This window comes from Sus scrofa, chromosome 5 (genome assembly GCF_054392235.1).
Source record: "Sus scrofa isolate SSC_HxYL_T2T_F1_AM1 chromosome 5, Sscrofa_HxYL_maternal_Yorkshire_Landrace_v2.0, whole genome shotgun sequence".
In the NCBI taxonomy this organism is placed as follows: Eukaryota; Metazoa; Chordata; class Mammalia; order Artiodactyla; family Suidae; genus Sus; species Sus scrofa.
Genome location: NC_139387.1, coordinates 96,305,561 through 96,331,009, shown reverse-complemented (window position 1 = coordinate 96,331,009; position 25,449 = coordinate 96,305,561). Strand labels below are relative to the sequence as shown.

Here is a 25,449-nt window from a genome sequence, read left to right as displayed (position 1 = left end):
GAGAGCCTTGGTTTTGCCTGGCCTGAGGGCTCTTGATTCACAGCGACCAGGTGCCTCTAGATCTTTCCTTTCTTCCTCCTCTCGCCTCACCAGCACCCCAAGCACCGTCACCACAGCAGAAGGAGAGACCTGACCGCTTGTTGGGAAGCGTGCGCTGCCTCCCTGGCAGAGGCAAAGATAATGATACCCAATTTCAAACAAGGAAATGATGAATGGGAAGACGGCCCCTCTGGATCCAGAAGATGGGAGCCGCTGCTGGAATGATGCGAGCGTGTTCCCGCAGGTCTCGGGCTGAAACTCTCAAGAGTCTCGTCTGCTTCTTGCTTCCCCTCATTCTCCGTTCCTTAAACCTTCCAGACCTTCTCCTGCAGGATCTCTCAGCTCTGGAGAGAACTCGGAGCCCTGTAGTAGAAGTTTAAAACCTGCAACAGCTGCTCCTTCAGGAGGGCTCAGCATCTGGAGGAAGCCCATGTACCCCCCCCCCGCCCCCAAAACAGAGTCCCTCTAGAATTTTGGAACTGGGAAGGGAAGGAAGAAAGGAGCCGCAACCAGTTACCCTCCCTGGGGCCTCTGGTCTGGAAATAACTTTCGAAGGGACAGAGAGCCTTTCCTACGGGTGCACAGTGTTCCTCGGGGGCCCAGTGTTGCACCTCCTGGATCACCTGCCAGACTTAGGGAGCTAGTAGTGCTATTTGCTGCCTGAGGTCACTGGGAGGCTCTGTGCATCCTCTGGGGCCGCCTCCTGAGAAAGCAGGACCCTCTGCCCAGGTGTAAATAATTTAGGTATTCACTGTGCTCCAGAAATTCTGGGGGGCTTCGGGGGCAACCCATCGGGTATTCACTTCCCCAGGTGAGTTGGTGAGCCCTCCGAGAGTCCAAAGGAAAAAAATGGGAAAGGAGCAGAGGGGGGAACCTAGGGAAATAACAGTACCTGACTCTTAGGATTAGAAGGCTGGGCGGGGCGAGGTAGATGGGAACGTTTCACCTGGGGAAATTTTCAGTCCCCCCTGCTGAGAATCCTCTGCAGGTAAGGCTGTAACGACCACAGGTGGCACTTGGCTAGAGGGAGCGGTGTCAGCGTGCCTGGAGCCAGATAGGAATTCGAATCTCAGTTCTGTTGTTTACCAGCGGTGGGACCCCCGGCAAGTTCCATCACCTCTGCATGATCATTCTGCTCACTACTAGATGGAGACGATGGTAACGAATGGGGTTATTACGGGTCGCAAATGAGGCTTAATCCATGTGGTGAATTTACAGCAGGACTCAGCACGCAGTAAGTGCTCGATAAATATTAGCCATGATCCTTCAGGCTAGATGATGAGTGGAACTTTCTAAGCGCTAGGTTTGAGAGCCTGGGACTCCGTTACCAAGGGAGATGAGAGACCCTTTTCAAATATGGGAGCTCCGGCCCCAGGGATTGTCCAGAACCAGAATCTTGGCGCCTGCCTTCCCTCCACGTCACTCCTCTGACTCGGGGAAACCCACCCCCTGTCACCGGGGGGGCCTCGGCCCCTTGAGCCTCCGGCTAGTCCACGTCTCCCGCGCTCCTCCCCAGGGCCTCCCTCCCGCCGCTCCACACCTGTCAGCCGCCCTCGCAGCTTCCCAGGGGCCCGAGCCCCGGGCCTCAGCTGCAAGCCCTTGGCGCCCTGGGTCCTAGTTCCCCGAGCCTGGCGTATTCCTCCCCCGCTGCTCTCGTAAACAAAACCCAAGCGTTGGAGCAGCCCCGCGGCGGACAGGCGCAGGAGCCAGCTCGGTGCCCTGTGAGCGCGCCCCGGGAGCCCCGGGCGGGCGGAGGGGCGATGGTGGCGGCCGTGGCGGCCGCGGCAGGCGGCTCAGCTTTGTTATGAATAGATGAAAGAGGCCACCTACACAGTAACCCAAATTACGAGACCTCCCTCCTCCCTATCTCACCGAATCAAGAGGGGAGGGGAGATGGGCGTGGAGGGAGGGCGGGCGGCCAGAAGGCGGAGGGCGGAGGAGGAAGAGGATGAGGAAGGGGGCCAGTTGCATCCCACTTTCACAATGGGAAAGTGAAACGCTCAAGCGCACCCAACCTCTCCAGCCCTCCCCGGCTGTCTCGCTCCCCTCCGCCCGTCCCCTCCCTTCCCCTCCGCGCCTCCCCTCGAGCGCCAGCGCTGCACAGAGGAACTCTCCGGAGAAGGAGGGCGAGGAGGAAGCGGCGCCAGAGCGCGCAGGGCTTGCAGCCGCCGCCACCGCCGCCGCCGCCGCCGCCGCCGCCGCCGCTGCTGCTGCCACACAGGCTGCCGGAGCGAGCCCGCCGCGCGCCGCCCTCCCCGCTCCCTTTCCCCGGCGAGCCGCGGGGATGGGGCGGCCGCAGGAGCCCGAGCGCGCGCAGGAGCCGCCGCCGCCGCCGCCCGCGTCTCCGTCGCCGCGCGCCTGAGCCGCCGCGGTCGCCGCCGCGCGCCCTGCCCGGGGGCGGCCCCCCCAGCCCCATGGAGCTCTCCCAGAGGAAGGCACCACCGCGCCCCCCGCGCCCCGCCGCGCCGCTGCCCCTGCTAGCCTATCTGCTGGCGCTCGCTGTGCCCGGCCGGGGCGCGGACGAGCCCGTGTGGCGGTCGGAGCAAGCCATCGGAGCCATCGCGGCGAGCCGGGCGGACGGCGTGTTCGTGGCGAGCGGCAGCTGCCTGGACCAGCTGGACTACAGCCTGGAGCACCGGCTCTCGCGCCTGTACCGGGACCAAGCGGGGAACTGCACGGAGCCGGTCCCGCTGACGCCCCCCGCGCGGCCCCGGCCGGGGAGCAGCTTCAGCAAGCTGCTGCTGCCCTACCGCGAGGGGGCGGCCGGCCTCGGGGGGCTGCTGCTCACCGGCTGGACCTTCGACAGGGGCGCCTGCGAGGTGCGACCTCTGGGCAATCTTAGCCGCAGCTCCCTGCGCAACGGCACCGAGGTGGTGTCGTGTCACCCGCAGGGCTCGACGGCCGGCGTCGTGTACCGCGCGGGCCCGCAGAACCGCTGGTACCTGGCAGTGGCCGCCACCTACGTGCTGCCCGAGCCCGAGACAGCGAGCCGCTGCAACCCCGCAGCGTCCGACCGCGGAATGGCCATCGCGCTCAAGGACACGGAGGGGCGCAGCCTGGCCACGCAGGAGCTGGGACGCCTCAGGCTGCGCGAGGGCGGGGGCAGCCTGCACTTCGTGGACGCCTTCCTCTGGAACGGCAGCGTCTACTTCCCTTACTACCCCTACAACTACACGAGCGGCGCCGCCACCGGCTGGCCCAGCATGGCGCGCATCGCCAAAAGCAACGAGGTGCTGTTCCAGGGCCAGGCGGCCCTCGACTGCGGCCACGGCCACCCCGACGGCCGCCGCCTGCTGCTCTCCTCCAGCCTGGTGGAGGCCCTGGACGTCTGGGCGGGCGTGTTCAGCGCGGCCACCGGAGAGGGCCAGGAGAGGCGCTCCCCCGCCACCACGGCACTCTGCCTCTTCAGGATGCGTGAGATCCAGGCGCGCACCAGAACCTGCAGCTGGGACTTCCAGGCCGAGAACCACTGCGTAAGTCTTGCCTCTCCGCCCCCCTCCGTTCCCCGGCCGCGACGCTTCGGGGAGCGCCCGGGCAGCTGAGCCGCCGGCGAGGCAGAGAGGGAGGGAGAGGGTGGGCATTTCCCGGGGCTCTGATCTACACAGCCTGCGGGCAGCCCGACGGCCCTTCTCGCATGGTCTCCGAGACCTCGGGTGGCTCTAAAGCAGAGGTCCCCAAAGATGGTGTCATGAAGGGAGGTGGAGAGGGTAGGAGTTCGGCTCTACAACTCTGCTGACTCCAGCCCACTGCCCTCCTTGTTCAAACGCTTGTTTGGGTCTGAGCCTCTCCAGGCAGCTCCCCCGCCCGTCCCTGATCGCTTCCTCAGGTGTGTGTGGTCTGTGTTAGTTGGCGTGTCGTTTGGACCCTTTTCCCCAACCTGGTTTCCAGACGCGGTGCCCTAGGCAGAGAAGCCATGGAACCTAAAGGACTTGCCACACCCCAGCCTTTGTGCCCCCCACACACACACACCCCGAACACATGCAGTGTAGTCTCGGAGAGTTGGTAGCCTGCTCAACACGGGTCGGTGGAACCAGAGGCTCAGGCTGGGGGGAACCGAACCCTCGGCGAGACCCAGCGCGAGGGGGCGGGGCTGTGGCTCTGCCGAGGGCGCGCTGTGGTCTCTAGCTGGGGGGAGAGGCTGGGCAGGCGGAGGTGGCTTTGTGGGTAAAAAGCCTCACCCTGGAGGGGCGAGCAAGAGAAAGTGTTGGGGTGTTATCGTCTCCGGGCTCCAGATTGCCTGACTAGATCGCGGGGCTCAGAGGCACCACCCAGCCAGGCAAATGGCAAAGGTTTCCCCTGGGTTTCCAGGGAAGACACAGCTTGACTCTTGAGATTGGCGTCTCTTTGGAAAATAAAGCGGCCGTTCAAGAGGGTCCAGTTGATGGGGATTATGGAGCCATTGTGCACTTCTCCGAGGCCGTTTTCCTTCCAAGGCTGCTGGCACATCAACTCCACATATGGCTCCTGAGAGGAGAGCCTGCTGAGCGCCTCCTTTATAACTGGACAGAAATCCAAGAGCAGAAATTAACCGCTACAGGTGTTGCCATTGTTTTGGTATAAAATGCCTCAGAGAGGAAAGGGGGAGAGCCTCTACTTGGAAAAACGTGTTTTGTTGATGCAGTTGTTGTGTAAGCATAGATGCTTGCTCCAAGGTGTATTACTAAGTGCGTGGAAAAGCACTCCCCCCACCTCGTCCCCCTAGAGCACATCTGAGCAAACAGTAGCCCTGTCATCCGGAAAGAAAAGACAGGTCTTTCCCAAGACCCCTTAGAATGGCCATTGGCCTCTTCCTCCTCGCCCATCCGTTGTGTGCTGGGGCACACAGGTAATGCCCGCCTTTAGGTTACTGGTAGAATAATTTGAAAGCGTAAATAACATGTAATGCTCCCTAAATGACTTCATCTTGAGATACAAGTACAATTTAATATTTAACATCTGTCTTTGCAAGATCCTGACTAACAGTTTGAGTTTGGCAAAAAAAAAAAAAAAAAAAAAAAATCATCATCTTTGACTTCACTGGTGAAAGCTTTGGAAGTCCCCCCACCTATTACTGTGTGTCGAGCGTTAGGCAGACTTGGTCTCTGGGGTTAATGACAAGACAGCTCGGCGGCCCACAGCAGGTGATAACAGTAGAAGTCCAAGCTTTGCCATCTGACAGCTGTGTAGATGCATGGAGCCAGAACATTTCTCCTGACTGCCTCTCTCTCTACCCGTTGGGTCCTGGAAGACTTAGTTCCCTTCCAAACCCAGCAGGCACCCTGAATGCACTCAGAAGCCACGTTTGGACTGGATCAGGTGTTCCTGCTTGCGCGGGGATGCGGGAAAGGGGAAAGTGAGAGAGCTGTTTATCCATCTTCCCGGGGAGCTTCTGGGAGGTAGCTGCCCCCTGGAAATCAAGCAAAGGATAAGCACAGGCTGCCAAAAATCTGGAATTGGAGAAATCAACAATGAAGTAGGTCCCTCCACAGCAGGTCTTGCTGCTATTATTTATCGAGAGCTCCCAGTGTGCTCAGAGCTGTGGGTTTTGAAGGAAGGGGTCTCTACCCCCTGAGCTTGTCATCTAAGTTAAATCATATACTCTGGTTCGAACAATAGCTTGTCATGGCTGCACAGGTGGGAGCTTGGAGTTTTGCATTTTTTTTTAATTTAGGTAAATTCCTTGCTGTTTGTATGCATTGAAGAGCCTTAATGGAATTGAATTTCAAGAGGGGTTTTGAATGGGGGAATAAAAAAAGAGTGGCTGTTTTGATGAAAAAGCTGACAATTTTCTAACCTATTAAATAGGCAGATAAGATAGTTCAGCAGATAGCCATTTGGTGCCTGCTAGTGTATGCAGCGCTCTGTGCTGGGCGCCACTGATTTTGCCACAGAAAGGACAATAGCAGGTGGCAACCCCATTAAATGGGGTTACGGGATCAGTGTGCCCTGGTCGTCCCTCAGAACAGTGATGTCACCGGAATGCATTTGTCCTGTTTTATTTTCAGGTTTTCAGTGCGTTTGGGAAAAGGCATGCTGAATTGTAGGTGCCTGAAACAGGAGGTGAAACTTGAAACCCTCTAGAGGGAGCCGCAGTAGATTCGGACAGTGAGGATTTTAAGGGTAATCCACAGGCGGCCAGGCACAGGGGCTGGTTTGCTAGCCTTCTCCTGCTCCTACAGGATGACTCTCTTTTATTTTCCATTTTCAATCAGCCACCGGTAGGAAAGTGACAGGAGTGTTTTCTTCTTCCTTGGTTCCCTTCTTATCTCTCCTTGGCTGATTCTCTTGCCTTCAGCTTCTCCTGCTAAGGATTAATTTACGAGATGCTTGTGCCCTGAGTGAGTGTGGCCTCAGCCGTTCACCTGCTGGGCCATTCCTCTTTTTTGTCTTGCCTCCAACTTTGAATCCCCCTCCCCAGCGATGGCAGGTTCACGTCAGTCTGCAGCCGTGCCCAGGCAGCTGCCTTGCGCAGACCCCTCTACTGACCCTCGTATACAGCACTTCCTCGTATATCATTTCTTTTGTGTTCTCACCACGTCCAAGGTTGATTCTTTGAGGAGTGTTCCCATTTACCTGATGAGGAAGCTCAAGGTCCGTTAAGCAACTTGTTGCACGTAACAAAGTGTCAGAAGCTTCAGCTTAAACCCAGGTCTCGTAATAGCTACTTCTGTATTCTCTCCACCCCTCTGGTGCTTCTCCAATCTTCCTTTCAAAGTTACCTAATTCGAGGCAGCAACCAACCTACCCTAGGATGTGGGGTTGAGGCCGGAGGGTGCCCCTGGAAGTGTGTTTTAAAACTTAATGTGGCTTTTTTTTTCACTCTGTTCCATAACATATCTGTGTGCTTCGGTTAACATATAAAGTGAATGTTTTAAATTATGTACAAGTTAATTTAACTTCCTCTTAGCTCCAAACGCCTGCTACCCTTGGCACACCAGTGCCCTGGTGGGAAAGCGTGCATACCTGAGTTTAGAAATCTGAGTGTTCCAGATGGTTTGGCTGCCACAGTTGGTCCCTGGGGTTGCTTGTGGTTTAAACACGGTGGCCACCCCCTCTGTGGACACTGAGGGCGGCGTGGTTTCTTACTGTGTTGGCCCACAGGACTGACTCTTCTAGCTCCTTCTACCCCTGGTGGGGAGACACACCCCCTTCCTCCACGCTCACATAATTATGTCCAAAGTCTGACATGATTTAACTGCCATGCAGACAACCACAAACACTCCCAGGCTCTCTGAAAGACAGTAATCCAAGACACACGTGGCCACCGCCTGCAGAAATGAAGTCCCAGGGCCGCTGAACAGTGCAGCCTTACTGACCTCAAAATCCACAGTCTTCCTGTGATGTTTGTTTCTCCTTTACTTTCTGTCATGATCCCGTCCAGCCACTTTGCCCTCCATAGACCGGATGGTGAATTTTACCCCCGTACACACAGCTGATATGCAAAGCGGGATTTAAAAAGCCCAGCGTCCACTTAGAGGGGAAAGATGCCCCAATCATCGCTACTGCTGCTGGATGTCTATTGTGGCCGGGCTTTGTGCAAAGTACTTCATATGCCTTATTTTTTGGTGGGTTCTCATAATTACTCTCTGGGTCAAGGACTTGAGTTGTTATTATGGCTTTGTGGTGAGAAATGGAGGCCCAGAAAGCTTTGGTTAGGTTCCACAGCGGATACATGCCAAGGGATTGAGGACCTGGGCTTGACCGCACTGCCATGGACAGTGCAGCACCACAGACAGTGGGTTCTGGCCACAGTCCTGTCCTCCATGGAGCAAGCTGGGCCCTCGCAGCGCCTCTGAGATCAGCTGTTTGCAGACTGAAGATGATGAAACAGGATCTTTGAGGGTAAACGGAGTTTTGGGGTCTGCGTTTTTGCCTGCGTGAAGTTCAGACTCTGGGGGTGGGGGTGTCAGCTGTCAGTTTCTAGAGCGTGCTGGCTCTCGTTGTGTTCAGGCTTAGAAGTGATCTCAGAGAGCCCCACAGGACCTCAAAGGGCTGCTCCCGTTTCTGTCCTTGGGTGTAAGATCTAGCTCCTAAACGAAACTCCAGAGATCCCAGCCGGTGCACTTGGCGTTCCAGGCACGTTTGTCCACGTGAGCAGCCACAATTAAAATAGGAGCCCCAGAAGGTCCAGAGCCTTGCAACATGTTATTCTGTGTCGAGCCCACAGCCCTGGCAGAGCACGTTAAGAAGTATTTGTTGACTCAGTAAGTGGAGAGTGTTGGAGGATCGTGTTGGAAACGTTGGCTCTGCTCAGCAGCAACCCTTGGATGAATCTGGCCAGGATTCAGGAACCCTTAACTATTGTCTTTTTCTCAGGGTCTGGCATGTCGGGGCCTCTTTCTTCCCTCTTCTGAGCCTATATGACACCATCCACACCTGTGGCTTTGCCCACATTGGACTAGCCACGCTTCTGGTCTTGCCCATCTGGGAGTTAACACCGGCCTCAGAAACCCAGCATGGTTGGAACACCTGTGGTCTAATCTCATAAACAAGAGGAAAGGGCTTTATGCCACAGTGGTTCTCAAAGTGGATGCTCAGGACCAGCAGCATCAGCATCACCCCGGAACTTGCTGGAAATGCACATTCTTGGGCCCCACATCGGATTTCTTAAAAACTCAGCGTAGGGGGTGGGATTGGCAACGTGTGTTAACAAGCTCTCCAGGTGACTCTGATATACATTCAGAGTTTCGAACCGCAGCTGTGAAGCAACACAATTTCCCTTGTACTCCAGCTGAGGCACCTGGAATCAGAACTTATCCTATTGTTTTCACGGCAGTTTTACTTAGGGTCATATAGAGTAACCAACTCATTCTCAAAGGAAATACCTAGAAAAACATCAGAAGGCTTACCGTTTTTGAGCTTAGAGTCTCAAGCATCTGTAGATCATAGTGCAATTATCTCTTTCACTCTTTCATACAACAATCTATTTGCATTTCATTCCAGGATGCGGGGGGAAGATTTCTCGAACCGTCATAGTGCAATTATTTCTTTCACTCTTTCATACAACAATCTATTTGCATTTCATTCCAGGATGCGGGGGGAAGATTTCTCGAACCGTCATAGTGCAATTATCTCTTTCACTCTTTCATACAACAATCTATTTGCATTTCATTCCAGGATGCGGGGGGAAGATTTCTCGAACCTTCCACTCTGCTATGCTGTGCACCAGAACCTACTCCACACACTAAAATTCTCTCCAAGGGTCTGCTCCTTACAATATCAATCCTGATACCAATCCCTGTCCTCATCAGGCACAGTTGACTGCATGTGGCAACGATCTCCAAAAGCAGGCTCTAAGCAGGCGGTGGGGGACTTGGATATAAAATGTGGCGTTACGTGGACATCTCAGAATAGGAGCAGGACTCGGCAGTGGTTGCCAGCATAGACTCTGGAGCCAGGTCAACTAGGCCCACAGCTGCCCCTTCCCAGTTGTGTGACCTTGGGCAGATTTAACCTTTCGATGCCTCGGTTTCTTTATAAGTAGGGCTCCTATTTGCTTCATAGGCTTTTTGTCTGGATGAATGAGTTCAGAGGTATAGGAAGGACACACCTTGGTGTATAGGAAACGCTATGTGTGTATTTACCTATCACTGTCGTGATTATTCATAGTGATAGGATGGGGCTCCCTGATGCGAAATGGGAAGGTGGTTCTGGACCCAAGGCAGCGGGCAGGTGCTCAGCAGTAGGAGGTGTGATGGATGCTCATTCTGAGGTTCCCTTGTCGACATGACTTAGCATGGCTGCTTCCCTCCGTCCTGCTACCAAGTGGCTACCAAGGCTTCCTCCAACACCTGCCCCTCACCCACTCCACCTGCACAGGCCTCCACCTGCCTTGATCCCCACTCTGCCTCTCCATGGCACTTCACCTGCTGCATCGGCTACCTGCTGGCAACAGCTTGCAGTATTATGGAGTTCAAATTAGCAGGAAAGAGAGAGAACCCATTCTTTCACTCTAGATTATGAGGCTTAGTTCAGGGTAGGGATTTGTTGCCCTTGGGGAAGGTGCTAACCCTTGGTCCAATCAGAAGAAGAAAGGCCACCCTGCCATGGTCCCAGTAACATGAGGTGGGCGGGTTACCTTGGAATAGAGTGGTGGGAGAGCCATACGGAGACCACCGTGCTGACTCAGTAGCATGGAACCATCGCTGCCTCACTTCAAGCTTCTCGATGACCTCTGCCTTCCCTAAACATGTTCCCTAAACATGTGGTGGCACATTGCGGATGAACACAAGGCCTACTCTGAGAACTTCCAAAGTCTGCTGGGGGGCCGTTTGTAGGCATCACGGGTCTAATCTGTGTGTGGGAGCAGAGACAAGGTCGTGGTAAGATTTTTTTTTTTTTTTCTATCAGTTGTACTCATAGTTTTTCTTAGCCTTTTCATCAAGAAAGAAAATGAATCCTAATTTATATACCATCACAAAGCCAAATAGAGTTGTAACCCATGTTTCAGTTTCTCTGGTCGACTCTTATGTAGGTTTAGTTTGGTTTTGGTTTTTAGGGCCACACCTGCAGCATATGGAAGTTCTCAGGCTAGGGGTCTAATCAGAGCTACAGCTGCTGGCCTACACCACAGCCACGGCAACACCAAAGCCAAGCCGCATCTGAGACCTATACCACAGCTCATGGCAACGCTGGATCCTTAACCCACTGAGCGAGGCCAGGGATCCAACCCGGAACCACATGGTTCCTAGTCGGATTCGTTTCCGCTGCACCATGACACGGACTCCAACTCTCATATAGGTTTGACTCTCTAATCAATAGTTAGACACAGTGTCTCCTCAGAGGAGTTAGAAGGGGGATTTGACCCCAGCAATCCCCACCCTACCACTCTGGCCAATGATCTTAGACAAAAGTCAGCAAACTTTTCCTGCCAAGGTCTGATCCTCAATATCTTAGGCTTTACATACAGTCTCTGCTGCAATTGCTCACCTCTGCCGCTGGAGTATGAGAGCAGCCATAGACAGTATACAAATGAGCACAGTGGTGTTCTAATAAAACTTTATGGACACAGAAATCTCAAGTTCATGTATGATTTTTCCCTTGTCATAAAATATTATTCTTTTGATTTTTTTCCAACCATTTAAAAAACTATTGTTAGCTTGGGGGCAGGGGAGCATTCAAAGGAAAAAACCAAACAAAACAGACAGCAGGCTAGATTTGGCTCCCAGCTGGTAGTTTGCCGGCTCCTGCTCTTATGGAAAGGGTGAGAGTAAAACAAACCTTTGCAACGCCATTAGGCAGCGGAAGAGATTGAGCCAAAAAGATGCTGTGGAAACCCCGAGAAGGAACATCAGCCTCAGGGTGAGAGACCTGAGGGGCTTCAGAGAGATGATGCTGGAGCTGTGTCTTGAAGCCAAGTAGAAAGGGCGAGAAAGAGAGCTCCAGAGAGAGGGCACAGCTTGTGCACAAGCAGGAAGTTGAATAAGCCTGTGAACCGCAGGTAGCTCACCCCAGCTGGGGAGTGTCCAGAAATGAGCACCTCGGGCCAGATGGCGAGGGCTTAATGAGAGCGGCCAGGATGGCTGGGTCTCATCCTGACGGTCAGTCGTTTTTCAGATTTTCCAAACTCAGTCTTTAAATCTTAACCAGAAGCTCAGTATGAGAAAAAGGCCGACAAGTCATCGTTGGCCTGCTGTTCTGGGTGAAGCCATTGCCAAGTGCTGGGTTCCGGGTGAAGCAGGGGTTAGGAGTTTCCCAGAATCCTGCAACACCCCCACCCCCACACCATCACCCATGCCTGTCCCTATGGCCTCTCAAAGGAACTTCTAGGACTTTGCTGAGCAGGATGTAAAGGCCATGGCCCTGGCTAGTGGAGAACAACAGCAGGGCTAGAAGCAGACCTGACCTGGTTATGTTCTAGAGAGATCACTCAGAAGAATGGATGAGGCAAGATGAGAAGCAAAACAGCTGATTAGAAGGAGAGTCATTGGTTCAAATACTTTTTGCATTCCTCTTGCATGCCAGGCGCTGTGTGAAAATATTTCGATCAGTAGTAGATAGAGTAGATGATAAATACGCAGCAAATAGTTCTTCTTACATTGCATAGAGCTTGCTCTTCTAGAGCACCTGCTATGAACCAAGTACTGTTTGAAGGAAACACTTGACCGGCATTAACTCATTGAGCCCTCACCACCCACTTTTAACATGGGTAGTCATTATTTCCATTTTACAGATGAGGAAACCGAGGCTCAGGCTGAGACTGGTGCCATGAAGGAAGTAACTGAGAATGTAAGGGAGCCTCGTTCGTTGCGTCTTTGGGGAAAGTTCTCTTGGAGGAGGTTGGATGGCCCCCAGGAAGATAAGAAACCATAGCCGTCGTTGTCGCCATAAGGAGCAGGGAAGTGCGTGTTCCTAGTGGGGGGTGGGGTGTAGCACAAGCCTCAAAAGGGGAAATGACTTGGTCATTTTGAAGAACAAAAGGCTAGTGTGGTCGAGTGGCGAGTGGCGGGAGGAGAGTGTTGGGGGAAGAGGCTGGGGAAGGAAGCAGCAGCTGATGCTCTAGGCCTTGTAGGCTGTGGGAAGGAGATGGCAGGCTTTTTCTCAACGCTTACAAGAGCCTTTGAAGGGAAGTGAGGTGACTCGGATCTGAATTCCTAAATAACGCCTGCCCCGTGGGGCAGGGCCCAGCAGAGGCAGAAGGCCCTTGAAGTAGTCCAGGCAAAGAAATGATGTCTCCTTGGTCTAGGGTAGTGGCCTCAGTGAACGCAGAGAGGAACAGAGGGATGGCGCGGGTTGCATGAATCCAGCTGAGGGGTTAGAGGCCCGGACTGCCGGGCTGGCAGGGAGGACAGAGAGGAGGGATTCAATGAAATAGCTTTGCCTTTTTCCAGCCACACCTGTGGCATGAGGAGTTTCCCGGGCTAGGGTGAAATCGCTTTTTAAGACGTAGAGTTGAGAGATGTTGGTGACCAATGAATTTTCACCAATTTTTAGAGACCTTGACAACAGGCAGAAAGGGTGACTAGGTAAGTATTTGGCCATAAAGTGAGGAATTGGGGATCCAGGCTGTCCGCCTTCTTAGAGAGCCCGCCCTGTGCCAGGCTTTGTGCTGGGCTCCATGCAGTGCTGGCAGGCGGGGGGGGGGGGTGGGGGGGGTGGGGGGATACATGCCTGGAGGGGAGCGGCCAGGCGTGTCTTAGCCGTGTTTCCCAGGCATCCTTAACGCCATCCACTGCACAGTGAGCCCTCCATAAATATTTGCTGAGCTGGACAGAAGGTGCTGTCCAGCTAGGGGTGGAGATGTGGTTATGGCACAGTGAGATAAGAGCTTCCAAGAGGAGCCCAAGACCCCAGAGCGGTGTTGAGAGGAAGAACAAAAGCCAGTAGCCCAGAGGGAAGGGCGGTTCCCTGTGACGCCCTCACCAAAGAGGCTGGATTCCTGGTCTTTCGCTCCTGCCCCCTCCACCCCCCACCCCGTGGCCTGGCCTTGGAAGAGTCCGCTTGGGACGCAGGGTCTCTAACACACCAGCTGTTCCTAATTATTCCACAGGGACATCCTTCTGAGACTCCTTTTCCGTCGGCGACCCACTCTAGGAATTGGATTCCAGATGCTGGCTCTTGCTTCTCTGAGGCATCAGGAGGGCTGGGTAGGCCGGGGCGGCCGGTGGCTGTACCTGTCACCCAGGGTCAGCCTTCTCCCGGGCTTAGCAACATCTTTCTGCCCCCCCCCCCCCACAAGGGTTCCTCTCCCTGTCTCTGGAGCCCTGGTGCTGAGACCCTCGGCCGAAGCCTGTTGATCCCTCCTCAGAGTCATGATTTTAAACACATGAAATAAAAAGAGAAGGTTGCAGAATGAACCAATTATATTGATATACAGATATATCAAAATGTTTTTGCCAATTTGAGATGGAGTACTATATCTTATCACGTTAAATAGCAAGATCTAGCAGCAGTAACTACCATCATTTCAAAGGAGAGATAAGCACAAATGATATTTTGAGATACCCGCAACAACCATGAAATGATATGAAAATATCTGATTTCTTGTGCTGACAAAGTCATCGGTTCAGTTACTGTGACTGTGGCCTGCATTCATAATGAAAGGCAATGCCAAATTTCAGTCGGAGTTCACTAAAATAGGGTTCTCTTTCCTCATCCAGTTTCATGGGTTCCCTGAGTTCTCTCCATGAACTGTGGATGTCAGGGGAGCCCCTCCTCCAGCCAGTCATGCTGGTACCATGTGTGTCAGAAACCAATGGCAAGGCTGCGTTTTGTTTCAAAACTCAGTTGATTGGCTTATTGTGACAATAGGGGGTTTAGTCCCATCTGCGTTTTACAGGTCATGCACTTGGCCAAGAGCCAAGTGCTCCATAAATGAATGGAATGGAGTAGGTGGGTGAATGGAGGAGCTTCATCTCAGAGCCTCCCAGCTCATAAGGCGTAGAGCTTGAACTTGAACCAATATACATTTCTTTACCCTAAATCTCTTGGGGTTTTTTGTTTTTTTTTTTCCCCTACTTTTCCATGCTACTACTCCTACTATTTTAAGGAGCCCAATGCAAGACCTTGCTTATAAATTACACTAGTTCTAATAATGGGGAAAGAACATTCTAACAGTTCTATTATTCTTTGCTTTGGTTAGAGCATATCACAATACCTGGAGTATTTGTTTACTTCCTAGAGGCTTCTCTTAAGCACACTGTGTCTGTAGTCTGTAGATGGTCTATAGACAGAGATGGCAAAAGACCCAGAAACCGTCTCTTCCAAGCTGTCCATGGTCTACAGATGTGGAATTTCGAGAAGGCCAAGCTACACGGTAGCAGGCTGTATGGGGTAGTCTGGTATTGTTCCCTGAGGCAGGACCAAGCCCCAGTGTTTGCAAGGAATGAATTTTGCCTCAATAGACGAACTCAGTAATGATTAGATCTACTTTGCAATGTATCAGGGTGGCCTGGTGAGAGATTGACTGAAAACATTCAGACATTGATCCATGTATTTATTCATTCATTCGATAAATGTTTATTGACCACTAACTACATGCCGGATACTGAGGTATAAGCTGCATTCAGAGTGTAGAAGCAGACAGACCGTGTAGAGCTTAGCGTCTACTGGGAGATTGACATTAACTACAAAATTTTAAAGCAGCATAATTATTCTCAGGAAAACAAGTGCAGTGTTATGATTCAGAATACCAGGGGGTGTAGCGATAGGAGGCTCTATAGTTACATGTCCACCAGAAGGTAACACGGAACCGGAGAGCTTCAAGATTACAAACAAAAACCCAGCCTGCAAGGCGTGACGAGAGGGGAGCTAGAAGAAATAGCTAGTGCAGAGGCCCCGAGACAGAGAGATAGTAATGTTTTAAAGAGGCCGAAAGAGAGAGCCTGTGGGAATTGAAGCAGAGTAAAGGAGAAGAGTAAAACAGGAGTGAGTTTGAAGAAGGAGGCAGAGACCAGATCATAGAGGATTTGGGCTTAGTTCTATGTGTGATAGAAAGCCACTGAAGAATTTTAGGCAAAGAAGTAACTTGGCCTATTTTATATTTTATTTTATTTTTAATTATTATTATTTTTGTCTTTTCTAGGGCCACATTCGTGGCATATGGAGGTTCCCAGGCTAGGGGTCTAATCAGAGTTGTAGCTACCCGCCTATGCCAGAGCCACAGCAACGCCAGATCCAAGCCACATCTGTGACCACAGCTCACGGCAATGCCAGATCCTTAACCCACTGAGCAAGGCCAGGGATCAAACCCGCACCCTCATGGTTCCTAGTTGGATTTGTTAGCCACTGAGCCATGACGGGAAGTCCAGCTTGGCCTCTTTTATATTTTAAAGGCTCACTCTGGCTACTGGATGGAGAATAGATTTCAGGGTGAAGGAGGAGAGCAGGAGGCTCTTGCAGTAGATCCGGAGCAAGAGCTGGGGGCTTGGAGTGGGGGGCGACCAAGGAGATGGGGAAGATGGACTTGAGATCTTGGGGATGTTCGGCTGAGATTTGAATTGGGCGTGGGGAGCGATGGAAAGACAGGCGTTGAGGGCGATTGGTGGAGCCATTTACCGTGATGGGGAAGGTGGGAAGGAGGAGGATTGGAGGGAAGAAATGGCTGGATAACCACTTCCCAGCAACTCCGAAAACTTGCGACGCATTCCACTCGTCCTCAAAGAAGATGATGCCACTTAATTAGAGGATATCGAGAAATGCAGGGGAGGGAGTTTTTGCGGTCACAAAATGATGGGGCGGGGCACTGCTGGTATTTTATGGACGGGGTCAGGGATGCTAACAGAGCCGTGGCATGGAGGGCAGCTCCCATGACGAAGTAGCCCTTGTCGCATGCCAGTCGCTTCCTCGTGGAAAAGCATTGGAGGACTGAGTCTCTTCCAATGCTAACATAATCTAGAAAATGCATTTTTTTAATACTATCAGCCTTTCATATAATTTTGTGAATTGTTTGACTCCGCTTGTCTTTTCATAGGTAATGGACTGGAATTAGCCCCTTGGAAGGGTGATTTAGATGGAGGATGGAGCGTAAAGCAGGAAAAAGAGAGCCTTCGTGTGTTTGGAGTGTGGGCCTTCGGTGGTGGGTGGGGCTGGGAGGCTGGAGGGTATGGGGGCCCTTGGCGGCAGGGGAGCAGGTGGAAGAGGCCATGGGAGGATGTGAAATACACACGTCACCAATTTGCATGTTTCCGGTGGCTCTATGGCACCCCCCGCCCCCGCCAGGCTTGCCTGGTGTAGCCACTGCCCAGGGGTGGCCTTAAACATCCCTTCGTTATTCGTCCTGTGCACTTTGAACTTTTCCTGTGGCTCATCTGAGTCCCCCAAGTAACGCCAAGTAACGTCTTCCTTCAGATGATCAGAGAGATGCCATAAACACAGAACCCGATCCGCGCAGAACACTTGAGAGGAATAAAGAAAAGCGACAGGAGCCTTAATGGCTAATAGAAACCACCATCTACCTTGGGTGAACAGTTTTTTGTCTGTCTCTTCTGTAGCTCAACGAAGGTAGTTTTCTAATTATTTGCACACACACAATTGCATTTGGGCTCACGGCGGTGGTAACAGCAGTAGTCATGGGCACAGCCATGCTCACAGTCAAGACACGAGCATCGCTGTGTCCATTTTACAGATTTGCTGATTGAGGTTCAGGGCCTTGCCCCCAAATCCAGTAGCCTGCAAAGGGTGACGTGGGGCCAGATGGTGGGCAGAGGGCTCCCGCTGAGGTTTCCTAACTGTGAGGAGGAAATGATGATGACACCGCTTCAATGAAGTGTCTGCCCCAGGGAGCCGACTACAGGTCGCCCAGGAGGTGTTTTATCAAATGTGGAAGAAACTCTAGGCACCCGGCTGGAATGTGCTCTGGCTCCATAAGGGAACATCAAATAAGGGAGTCCTTTCAGCACCTGGACTCTTGCTGGCACATTTCATCCGGCTGGCCCCATAATAGCTGTGGCGTGGCTCGGAGGGCCCTGCGTGAGCCTCACTCCGTCAGGTATCTGCCACATGGCAGGGGGAGGGCCACGTGCTACTCAGGTCCAGCATGTGCCATTCACACCCTGGACTGCAGGGCTGGCGCCCCCTGGAGTTGTGCAGGGCACACTGGGAGGTGTTTATGGTCAATGAGAGAGGGTATGAAGGAGCTGCAAGGAGGTCAGGCTGCTTCCCTGGCAGTGTGCCCACTACTCCCTACATAGTTGCACGCGCACACTCGTGTACACTCACATGCACACACGCAGCCACGTATGCACGCACCCCAGCCCTCACCCCTTTCCAGTCGCCTTGGCTCTGCGTTGGTGTGTCGAGCCCAAGGCGTGCTCTTTTTCAGCCCAGATGTCAGTTGAGGCAAGGGCGCTTTCTCCTCAAACTGAAAGAAGTTTCCCTCTGTGAGCAGGTGCACGTGGAGGCGGGACGTGTGGTGGGACGTGGCAGGCAGGAGGAACAGAGGGACAACTCCGAGGGAACCAAGGAAGCCCAAAAGGGAGACAAGGTTTAGAGCTAGATCAAGACTGGATTTTGTCATGAAAGGTAGAACTGGCAAAAGCATCATTACAAGGCATTAACCTTATTACACACAGAAGAACAAGCAGAGGCTGGGATTCAGCAATAAATTACACATAATAAACGAGCCAGAATAGGCTGAGAGCAACATTAGCGATTATGCCCTAAGGGGACAGAAGGCAGAATGAAAAATAGCCCCCCCCCCCAAAAAAAGTAAAAATAATTTCTGGACACAGGGGGCCAGCTGCGCTATTCCTCCCCCCCCTTTTCCACTCGGCTCCCCAGGTATTAATTTCACTTTTATGAGCAGGTTTCTCTGGAGCCAGTCTCTCTTTTGTTTTCATTTGCTGAAATGAGCAAAAGAAAGCCATTCTGAGGGCTCCTTTGCCCATTCACAGGGACCTGTCCATTTCTGTGTGTTTCTAGCACAAAAGAATCCATTTCCATTCAGCCAGAGCTGCGCTTCTGAGTTCACGTGAGGTCCAAGCCCGCTTTTGCCTATTTTCTTGCAGGCTCACTGTTGTAATTGGCTACACAATCCTGCCTGGGCCTAGGGCCCTCCAGGGGCAGAGGAGCCAGCACTTGACAGCTCCTGGGCCCTTGTAGCTGAGGAAGAGCTTGCGTCCAGCACCATGTCCAACAGCTGTGATCTCATTTCTTACACAGGGACTTACTTTGGGTTGCAAGTAACAGAAATTCCAATCAATAGCAGCTTAAACCGTGGCCTCTATCGTTAGTAAAAAGTTTAAGGATTGGACATCTGTGCTCAGTGGTGTCCTCAAGAAGCAAAGGTCTTTTATCCTTCCCTTGCACCAATCTGTTGGTTTCATGCTCCATCTTGAATGTCGTGGAAACAAAGTGGCTGCCCCCACTCTGGGCAGATGGGGTCACATCATGATCCCAAAGGGAGGAAGTGAGGGAAGAGGGCAGGTGGACTCTCCTCAAGAGCCTCCTCTTACCAAGGAGAAAATGTATTTCCAGAAGCCCCTTCTTGCATGTCACTGGCCCAGCTGGACCACCCCTGGCTCTAAAGGGCAGGAAAGTAAGTCCCAGGCCATGGGGAATGGGGTTACTGTGTGGCTTGGACCAGTTAGGGTTTCCCCAGCCTTGGATTTACTGCTACCTGGACAGAAGAAGGTAGGAATACCTGCCACCTGTGTTACTATATGCCAGATTCGTTCTCAGCTTCACTGAGGCTTGCGTCCTAATTCATTCAGTCCTCGTGACACCTCTATAGTAGAAATGTTACCACCACGTCCAACGTATAGAGGAGGAAACTGAGTCACAGACAGGCGAAATAAGGTATACAAAATTACTTAGAGGGTGACAGAGCCAGGATTCAAGCCCTGGAGGTCTGGCCTACTACCCTATATGATCCTGATTAGTCAGAGTATTATAAAAATACTCCAAGTAGCAAAAGTCAGTGCATGGTCCTGCTAATAAGACCAGCTAACACCTATCAACATGTTACTATTGCAGTGGTCACTAGTATCTTTTCTGCATAATCACGACCAATCAGGCACCATTAGCCTTATTCACAGCTGAGAAAGCCAACCACCCATGGGGTTTATTAAATTGCCCTGGTCACCCAGTGGGTGAGAACCAAGAATGCAAACCTAACCTGACCCCTAGTCCCAGGTGGTTGGTTCTGGGCCGCCTGCTCTCAAGTTCAGGGACATTGACTTAATAGCCATTACCTGTAATATCGATCCAGGATTTAACTTGGAAAACTGCAATGATTGAGAAAGAGTCAGTAGTCAGGGAAGGATCCTAGAGCGGATGGGACAGTCATTTAGAAGCAATTTTCTCCTTGTTCCTTTAATGCTTTCGAACCACTTCTGGTTTTCTTGGAGTCAGTCCTTCACAGACAGACTATCTCAGCCCACCTCAGCAAAGGCAAACTGATGTCATGGTTCGTGGCTAATGCGAATATCTACAGTTATTAAGCACCTACTGCATATCCGATATGGGAGGACGCTGTCCAGCGTGGTCCTTGTGGATGGATCATCAACAACCCACTGTCATGACTCTTCCTGTGCCTCGGGATGGGGGAGAAAGAAGTCCTCCTGTATCTTTGGCGGCCAAAGATAGTGGTGTTAGAACATTCTGCACGCCCAAAAATGACGTCCAGTTCTCTGAAGTGAGCACTTCGGAGATGCTCAAATATTTACTAAAAGTAAGAGGCTTGGTCAGCCGATCTTACGTTTGAACAATTCTGGTTTTATTTAAAGCAAGATGAGTGGCGTGGTTTTATTATTATTTTTTTAATCTAACAGTCATCTGATTTTTCTTTTTCGGCTCACAGCCTCTAGGCATCCTTATCTAAACAGTGATCTATTGTTCTGATTCTTAGACCCACAGAGATTTTTTTTCTTCTTCACTTCATTCTTACAGGACAGTTCCCCATCTTCCCTGACGGTATGTAAAGTATTTTTTAAGAGGAGAAAAAAAGAGTCTCTCATGGGCTTTCTAAAAATCTTCTTAAACTGAGTTCACATGGAATATTTTATGCAAATAAGTCACTTTCTCTTAGGTTATGACATCTTTTCCCTGAAAAGAGGTCCCGGCATTGGAGAAATCCTGGCCTGCTTATCTTTTCTTCCCAGCGCAACTTCAACAAAGAAATATATACGGCCCTTTAAAGGCTTCAGAAATCAATTTAGTCCATGAATCCATTTAGTTTAGATGTTAATGAAACTTGGTGGGTTTAAAAATGATGAATATTTAATAAGACATAAGTTGAAAGACATAAACACTGTCGGCAATAATATAATGAAGTTAATAAGTCTTAGCCTCCCCCTGCCCACCTCTCCCCCTCCCCAGATGGGGCGGTTTTAGGAGCTGCAGTTGCGGTGATGCTTACAGAAGTTGGCCAGCTCTCCCATTGACTGAAACCTAAACGCGCCTTTGAAAACCTGAGTACAGGCGGGAACTGAGCTCTGGCCGAGGAAGCATGCTGTCACACTGTGTTCCGTGGCTGCAGATGGCAAGGACTCTTTCTAGCTCCCTATCTTCCAGAGATTTGTGTGACAAACTCGGTTTCCTGTCGTTGAAGGCAGGAAGCAGCATGAAGCACTTCATGCCTTTTAAACAAGAAAGAAAAAGACATTTTGGTGGACACACTCTCTGCTCTGGGTTTAAAGAAGGGCTTTATTTAACGATCGGGAGCAAGCATGTGATTATATGCGCTCAGAGCCTCTGACCATTTAAATGCCTTCAGGTTGGGAGTTTGGCTTTTGGTTTCAAGAGCAGCAGCGCCAGATCCACCCTCGTGCTTGGTTCCTCTTTAGCTCCGTGGCTCGGTCCTACCCACCGTCCTTGACTACATCTTTCCCTCTTGACCCGCTGAATGAATGACTCTGTCTTTGGGAGAACACGTCCCACTCTTCTGGTAAATCCAGACCCTTCCCTTCTGCCATCACACCCGCCCGGAGGGTCCGTCTCACATCTCAGAAAAGGACTTGTTTAACTTCCCAGAAGCCAGTCCCTGGCTAAAATAAATTGCCGCATGATCTCTCAAACAGCCACGTATAAGCGTCTCCCTCCCGGTTCAGCGGTGGGCTCTTTTCTTGGCAATAAAGTGGACTCCGTTTCATCTCTCAGCTGGAGGAGTGTTAAACGGATGACTCGCGCATTGCTGGCAATCAATACATGCGACTACATAGTAAACAAATGGCTTTGCACGGGGTGGGCAAGCCTGATGATTCTGCAGATTAAGGGGAAAAAAGGGTTGCTCCTGGGCAGCTGGCCTAAGAAAATGTATTTGGGGCTCCCTAAGTTCCTTCCCAGGTGGGCATGAGTGACATTTTTATCATCATGAGAGTTATTGCTGTTAAAAATTATCTTTTTTTTTTATTTGTGCGTTTGTGTGCATGTTCAGAAAGAAGGGGATCAACCTGAAAGAGTCCAACCAATCGCATCATCTACCTTGATCCATTCCGACCTGACATCCGTTTATGGCACCGTGGTAATGAACAGGACTGTTTTATTCTTGGGGACTGGAGATGGCCAGTTACTTAAGGTTGGTTTTCTGTGCCTTCTTCAATGTCAATGTTAATGATCCATTTTGTGCTTTTGTATTTTTTTTTTTAATTGCTTCTGGGTTATACACAAGACCACACTGACTGCGCTGTGAGCTGCTCAGAAAACCCCGCACAATGGCCTGGGAAATGGAAACCTACTGGGGATACCCTCCTTACCCAAGTATGGAAGTCACGGCCCCCCTTCCTTCCTGGGAACCCGGGACCACAGTTCTTTTCCTTACTCATAAGCTGCCTGGCCGAGGTACATGGGGATCTGGCCTCTACCCCATCCCTGGCCCAGCTTCCTAAGACCTCCCCTTTCCGCTCTATCTCCTTTATATTAGAAATGTACAAAGGTGAGAGATCATAGGGCTGAAAAGAAGAACAACAGGTGCTCCTTCCCGCAGCCCACTTGCCACCCACGGAGCGAGTCTGTTGTCTGCCCTTTAGGGAGAGGTTCGAGACCTGAAACCCTATGAGATCCCCTTGCCGTTTGTCTGAGGACCCTACTTTTCCCACTGTGTGGATACACCTCTGGTCAAGCTGAGATTTTTATTCCCTTGGGGAGGAGCAGTGGGAAGGAGGAGAAAATAAACTCCGAGATAGCACGTGACTGGTCCGAAATTGTCTAGCCGTCTCTTCAGCAAGCATTTATTGAGCACCTCCTGTGGCCGCCATCAACATTCATGGCTGGCAATTGTTTCTTTCACCCTAGGCTGATATTTCTTTGCCTCTGTGGAGCCTCTGATTTACTGTCAGCTCCACGTTTAAATCGAACGCTCACATTTGTTTCCTCAGCAGCTCTCCCCTGGGTAACCTCGAGCTGTGTGACTTGAAGTAAGTTGTCTGACGTCTCTGAGCCTCCGTTTCCTCATCTGTAGAATGAGATTGTACGAGACAACCCCGGGAACCCCTTGCTGTTCCGATCGTCTCTAGTTCTGGCTTCTGCACACTTATCCCCCGCTCTGGCCCAACCTGCCTGCGTGCTCGTCGCCAAGCTGCTCCCGCACCTCTGCTCACCCTGCGTCCTCTTCCTGGATTGCTCCCTTTTTTCTCCTCTGCTTTCCCGAATCCTGTGTATCTGTGGTTTGGCTCAGCTCACACTCCACCTCCTCTCTGAGGACTCCTGAGCCTGGAGTGATCACGTTTCTCCCTCATCTCCCGAAATACTCATTATCCGTATCCTTCTTTTGGCTCCTTCTAAATGTCTTGCTTTGATGCCTAACCTTTCCGCTTTTGTTTGTCTTCCTTCCCAACTCGATTTTTAACTGCCCGAGAAAGGGGAGGGGGCTGGCAATCCCCAGAGCCCGATGCTGTGCTGAGCGCCTGGTAGATAGATATTTGCTTTAATCTGTTTTCTTTGGAGGAAACCCAGTACCATATGGGAGGGGGTTTGTTTGTATACACGTTCCTTTAAAATATACATTGATCATCTTTCCTGTTGCGTTAGCTCCACTTCCTGGGGGAAGGGTAAATACCCTCAGTCATGGTTCACGAGTTCCTCTGTGCCTTGAGGCAGGGTCTCTAGCTATGCCCACCTGGTCCGGCTGAGTGGATCCGTTCACCTGGCAGGAAAAGTTTCCATCAGTCCTGGCTGGGTCTTCTCACCAATTATCTCTTCTGCTTTGCGATATTGGTGATGAGTGTTATGACAAGAACACTGTTCTCCCCAAAGCTGAGCCAAACTGTTAGATGGCAAATTGGAGGTGAAGGAACACTTGGCTATAAATAGCCTCCCATGGAACCGCCTGGTGCCGCCTGTCCTGTTTGCACACACGCCCCACCCCCCTCGGTTCATGTGCAGCTGCCCGGGGTTTAGCGATGCTGTGGCACCAGAGGGGCAGGACGGGCCGCAGCTTCAAGCTCCTGAGGGAGAGATGGCCGGCCGGAGTCTCACTTCCTTCCTCATCTGAATGGACTACACCTTCCAAAGCCACACCTGTGGTCTTGTTTTTAGGGTTCCAGCAACCAGGTCAGTTGGTTTTCTGTTGGTTGGTTTTGTGCCTGCTTCCCAGGTGCTAGTGATGCTACAGGTTCCAAGTAACTCAGTCCTCTTCTCAATGCGGTCAGGTGGATGCTCTCTTGTCTTTGTACAGATGAGAGAACCGAGGCCCGGAGAAGCTGGACGATGTGTCCAAGGTTACACGGGGCAGAGTAGGGACTTGAACCTGAGCTTGTTCCTATTCTGCACGCATGTCCCTCTTTGCAAGTTACTGCACTGACTTTGTAACTTCTGCCCCAGGCACAGGTGGCCACTCCGTGAGGGTTCACTGCGGGGAGTGGCGAGCATGTTGATAGGGATTCAGGATGCGGGGTGGTGGTGGGGGGTCAGGGGTCTTAGAAGCTCAGGGAATAAGCCCAGCTTGAGAAGAAGGCAGACCCTGTGACTGAAGGATACCTCAGCATCATGATAACGTCTTGGAAATTAAACCCCACCCCCAGCTTCCCTCCGGAAGTTCCCTCCCTTGGAAGGAGGTTGCGAAAGGCGAATGAAAACTGGCTGCCACCCCCCGCCCTGGCTGCCCAGGACAGCCCAGGGATTCCCGGCCCTCCCTCAGTATCCTGCATGCAGATTCTCAGATGCAACCCCTAGAATCACCCGGAGTCCCGAAGCCTGGGGCTCGGAAGGCACCGAGAACCCCCCATCCCTTTATTCAGAAGCGCCAAGCTTGTCCCTTGCCAGACTTGTCACCGGGACTGTTCAAAGAGGCGAACACGGATAGACACAAGCTTGGCTTCTAAAACTGCAGAGCGGAGGTACTAACGAGCAGAGAAAAGCAAAACCCAACCCAAGGCAGCCTGCGGGAGGAGGAGAAAGGGCTCGGAGCACCCACAGCCTGACTCATCCAGTGCCCCTGTGATCAAGAGTCGGTGGCGTTTTGACAGACGCCTGGCCCTGTAGTCTATGCCTGGTTGGATGAGAGGCAGGCCAGTGGCTGGTTTTGACCATCTCATACACACGCAAAACCTCTCTAATTTCTCAAATCCCTGAAAATCTCATGGAGTTTTGACATAGTTTGGTGCAATTTTAAATATCACGTTCCTGCAATAATTTCTTATTGTAAAAGGAATACAGGCTCATGGAGAAAGTTGCAAAGTAGCGGGGTGTGAGGGGAAAGCAAAGGAAAAATACGTCTCGTTCTCTTATGCAGTGGCAGCAGCCGTCAGCATTTTAAGGGTTTTTTTGGGGGGAGGGTTTGGTTTTTTTTTCCCCAATAGTTGAGGTCAGGACTTTATCCAGTTTTGCATCCTTTCCTTGCTCAGGTAATGAGGGAAAATGCTACATTAAAATGCTATGGCAAACTTGTAAGCAGCATTTTTAAATAGCTGTTTCATGTTCCATTATGTGGAAACATTATTTTGAGCTTAAGCAGAGATATTGAATCACTTTTAAAGTGTCTTTAAAGGGACTTCCCATTGTGGCGCAGCAGAAACACATCCGACGAGTATCCATGAGGACTCCGGTTCAATCCCT

At 51.6% G+C, this 25,449-nt stretch overlaps 1 protein-coding gene across 6 annotated transcripts in view; it reads left to right on the top strand.

Moving 5' to 3' along the window:
• Window positions 1–25,449, top strand: part of PLXNC1 (plexin C1) — a 331,134-nt gene that overhangs the window by 173,039 nt on the left and 132,646 nt on the right. For 2 of the 6 annotated variants that reach the window (XM_021092758.2, XM_021092757.2), the window contains exons 1-2: window positions 2,003–3,512; window positions 21,833–21,973. In XM_021092758.2, coding sequence (XP_020948417.2) covers window positions 2,454–3,512; window positions 21,833–21,973 — 1,200 coding nt within the window. In that variant the 5' untranslated portion in view covers window positions 2,003–2,453. Of the gene's footprint in view, window positions 1–2,002; window positions 3,513–21,832; window positions 21,974–25,449 lie in introns of those variants that run through there. The other 4 variants (XM_084957525.1, XM_084957524.1, XM_021092759.2 and 1 more) reach the window with 3 other exon arrangements.